This window comes from Tigriopus californicus, chromosome 6 (assembly GCF_007210705.1).
Source record: "Tigriopus californicus strain San Diego chromosome 6, Tcal_SD_v2.1, whole genome shotgun sequence".
Classification (NCBI taxonomy): Eukaryota; Metazoa; Arthropoda; class Copepoda; order Harpacticoida; family Harpacticidae; genus Tigriopus; species Tigriopus californicus.
The window spans coordinates 13,304,760-13,309,114 of NC_081445.1; the positions used below are offsets into that span (position 1 = coordinate 13,304,760).

General features: G+C 38.2%; 1 protein-coding gene across 1 annotated transcript in view; it reads left to right on the top strand.

The window, feature by feature from the left end:
* The first annotated feature begins 415 nt into the window (after positions 1–415).
* Positions 416–4,355, top strand: part of LOC131881555 (venom protease-like) — a 7,448-nt gene continuing 3,508 nt past the window's right edge. The window contains exons 1-5 of the mRNA XM_059228443.1: positions 416–507; positions 1,106–1,319; positions 1,572–1,819; positions 4,058–4,136; positions 4,209–4,309. Coding sequence (XP_059084426.1) covers positions 435–507; positions 1,106–1,319; positions 1,572–1,819; positions 4,058–4,136; positions 4,209–4,309 — 715 coding nt within the window. The 5' untranslated portion in view covers positions 416–434. The remainder of the gene's footprint in view (positions 508–1,105; positions 1,320–1,571; positions 1,820–4,057; positions 4,137–4,208; positions 4,310–4,355) is intronic.

The window sequence follows — 4,355 nt, forward strand, 5'->3', positions numbered from 1 at the left end:
GTAAACCGGTGAGACAAAACAAGGTCGGGGAACAAAAAGTACTCACTTTTGAAGTGTTTGCTGTCTAGTCGATTCCCAATAAATTACATCAAAACTTCCACGACAACTAACGGTTGAAGTATAAAATGATGTTTCCATTTGGCCCTTGACAGTCGCTATTATCAGCTCTTGAATATGAAATTCAAAAATCTCCTGATGTGCAGGGTTTAGAGTAAAAAAATTCCTTCGCTTTTTTTCTTGAATTTGTTGGCAATTTTGAAAATTCTTGACCGAAGAAGCAGCCCAGAAGATATACCATGGCATACTCAATTAGGCCAAACATTCCTCCCATGTTGTTGCTTTGTGTTGAAAAAAACTTGTCAAACCACTTTGATGAGGAAGAATGGTAGGTTTTCGAGCATTGAATGACAGTAAGCTTTGGAAGTGTGTGCATTATGGTGTTCAATCAGAGCCTTCTTATTTTCATGTTTATTGTGGCATCAAACGGCATTTTATGCTTTGTTAATGGTGAGATTTTTTTGTTTTTCATATAAAATAAAAGTAGCCACATATTGATTGCTTAATTTGAAACAAAATTATTTGAAGACGTAGCTTCCAAGCTATTCATTGTGTCAAATTAAATGCTGTCACACATATGTGTACTTTTTAGGACCAGAATGAAAAAGGAAGACATATTAGCAATTAGTAAATCTCTAGTTGCAATGCACTTTATTCAACCACTATTCAATCACTTTTCTCTAGTAGTTTATATTTGAAAACTTTTCTTTCCTTATTTGTTGAGTTTTTCATTCCAAAGATTTCAAAATGTAAGCTCGTATAATGAATTCAAATTCATGTTAGTTATCATGGTGAATTATCACCAAAGTGATCAATAGCTTTCAAATTCAAAACAAGATGTCCGAGCCAAAGTGTTTGAGTTTGTCTTTAAGCGTGTTTTAAGGTACATCATATAGCTTTTTCATGGAGAAATTATCCTTTGGCATCCTAATTTCAAAACACACCCACAATTGTGAAAAAATTTATTTTCACTCAATTACTAGCGTGGAAGATGCGGAAAGGATAGGTTTCTCACGTGTAAAAAAAAGCAATAATATAACCCCAACAGATGACATATGTGGAGTGAACCTGAAACTTCAGGGCTTTGCCGGACCTCGAGTTATTACAACTTCCAATGGTGACACGGGTCCCCCCGGCTCTTGGCCCTGGATGGTTTCGGCTGGAGAACTGTCCTCTGAAGGAGTCTGGGAACATCGTTGCGGTGGAACCATCATTGCCTCTAATCTGGTACTCACTGCCGCTCATTGCGCCTTCGATGACAGGTAAAGAGCCTTGGACCATAACCGCCTTTTGAGCCATAGAGTGTTCCCCAGGGGCCTGGGACATTGGAAAGGAACACTTTGAGATAGATCCAGTTAACCCAGGGTTCACTTTTTGGCAGTTTTGATGATTGCCTATCTTTTTAATGTTGGAGTTCTAAATTGGAATTTACGAGTTAGCCATTGCTTAGTGTACGTACATTGGAAAATTAAGGGTTGACAGTCGTCTCGAACGATGTACTCGTATGATTTCAGGTGGCTTATTCGAACTGGAGATCGGGACTTGGATTCGAGTTTCGACGATGCAAAGGTGATTACCCGCAAGATCAAGAAGATTCATGTCCACCCCAAGTATGTCTATGATCTGACAGCTTATTACGATGTAGCCATTTGGGAGTTGGACGAGGATGTGGAGTACAATATTTTCCATCGGCCGATTTGCTTGCCCAATGAACCTTCATTGGATTTGAATAAATATGAAGGGGATCAAGTCACTGTTCTCGGTAAGAGCAAATAAGGGTCAAAAGAGGAGCATTCAATTGAACAATACTAAAGTAACATAGTCAGAGCACAATGCAAAAACAAGTGCCACAAAAATCAGAACCGTCCGAGTATTTAAATTTTACACTATTTTGCCTCCATTCCTTGAGTGAATACAAGCCCTTGCACAAGTAAAGCAATATAAGACAATACAACGCCCTTGAAAGGCTGGATATGAACGCGTAATTCCCGTTTTCCGACTGCTTAGCTGCTGATTCTTGATGTTAAACAGTTACTAGTTCGAAAATAAGCTAGTACTTTTTCGAGCCTGGCAATGAGCTTTGGTCCATCTCTTCTGGTTCGACTCGAAAGAATTGTCCAACCACAATTTCTTTTTGGACACCCATCTAATATTTTAGATGCATCTTGGTTGGATGGCTTAGTTTTGGTCGTGTATGAATCGACCCGATAGGTTGTCACGATTGAATTTCCATCAGATTTCTTTTTTTTTAACCTTTAATGCGACTCTCGGTCATGTCAATTCGTAAAATGTCTTTGTTTGGGCAGAAACATTATACACGGGGATCGATAAAAGAATAAACGTTTGAGATGGTCAAAATGATAAAGTAGGTGACAAGAATGTGATATTACACCAAATTTCATCGTACCTCTACCGGTCGAAGTCCGAACCCTTTACAGGTTGAGTGATTAAGGACTTGAATAGAAGAAAGACCAACAGACCAACATGAGCTAAAGGTACGCTCCATCCAGCAATTTACTGAATTCCTGGAACGAGCGGGTTATTAAAGCACTAACCCAAAGTTTTCATTTTCCTGTATTTCTGTTTGCTAAAAGTTCGAAGATGAATATGTGTTGCCTTTTTAGTAATATTTGACATGCAACAAAAGGTTAGTAAGTTCTTGAAAGGAGAAGAAGGCCAACGAAAAATCGAAGTAACGTTTCTGGCGAGACAAGAAATGTACTTTTTTACCCCTTACTTGTCAATACCGAAAACTAAAGTTTGACTTTGCTTTTGGAGTTTAGCTAATGACTGCAATAAGGCAAGCCTTTTTTTGATCAAAAAAATCATTTGAATACCATCGACTTCCAGACACCTCTGTAAAGTATTGCTTGAAAGATTGTCAAATCACTTCAAGTTAAGAAAAAATAAGCAATATCAAATGGGATGTAATAGGATTCCTGAAGTATTTAAAACATTGGAAAATGTTAATAGCTTAAACGAAAGAAATTTCCACGTAGCGCTAATGTTAAAACTGGGCAACCTCAATTACCACTGCAAGAGATCGATGAAATTGGGTGGAAACTTAGTCGCGAATTCAATCCCACGCACCCAGAAATGCAAAAGAAGGAAAAAGCAGAGGGATAAATATTAGTGCTTTTGGGTTTTAGTTGAGTAGGTTTAGCTTACGCTTTGAAACTTCAAAGCTGCCATGTTTTCTCGCTTAATTTGTTTATTCATTTCGCTCCGACAAAGTTGCTCGAGTTCAGTTCAAATCAATATCCGACAAGCTTTTTAACAGACCATCATTTTTCGTGCAAACCAAGAGATAATTGGACAAACGATGATTTTCATTGTCAAGTATCCTTCAGTCCCTTGAAACCAAAATAATCTTCTTTTTAGAGCACTAAAATGAGATAGGATTGACATTTTTTCAATTATGATTTATTACCATTTTTCGGGGACTTCCTTCCACCAAGTAGGAACAAATTCCTGCAGTTCAAAATAAATATAAATAGTTCACCTTACCCTGATTTGAATTTATAAAATAGCTCATTCATCGACAAGTTAAGAATTGGTGGATCTTGCTGGCCCTTGAATCTAGAGATGATCGGCAATTTTGGTCAGAAATTTGTCCAAGTCTGGCAAACAAGAGGTTCCTCCTTAAATGTGGCCAATCTACATATTCCCGGCGAATATTTGAGGGAAGCAAATTGTACAAAGATAGAGTCCAATAAACAAAGAAGAGATGTGGACTTCATTGTTCGAAGTAGCCTGGATTCTCGAGGGCTTGAAGGTGCTCTCAAAACGCTCATTAAACCTCTACGGTCGTTAGAATTGACCCTAAACATTGGGCTGGGACAAAGCTCATGGATGAAGACGTACAGTATGAGATATCTTTCGTACCTTCTCTGAGAATTGATTTTACGATTTGAGAAATATTGTCAATTGTAATAGAGGCTGACGAAACATGGAGGGACTTTTGAAATGGGCTTTACCCCAACTCTAATGATTTTTCTAGGGTGGGGACTACAAACATCTAATGGCGGCCGAAGTGACAACACCTTGAAACAAACTCCGGTGAAAGTGTTCTCCAACTTGTAAGTCGCACACATAAGATAAGTCAGTTTTTGAGGGACAATGAATATCGAGCTTTTGTAATCGACTTGCAGGTTTTGCAACACAAGTCATTCCAATTTGGACTCCAATATCCTTCAATTCCGGACCAAGGCTACATTGCCAAATCTTTTCAAAGATCACCTTATGTGTGCCGGTGAGTTCAATCTCTAACTTGATATCATGTAGTACTTAATAGTTTT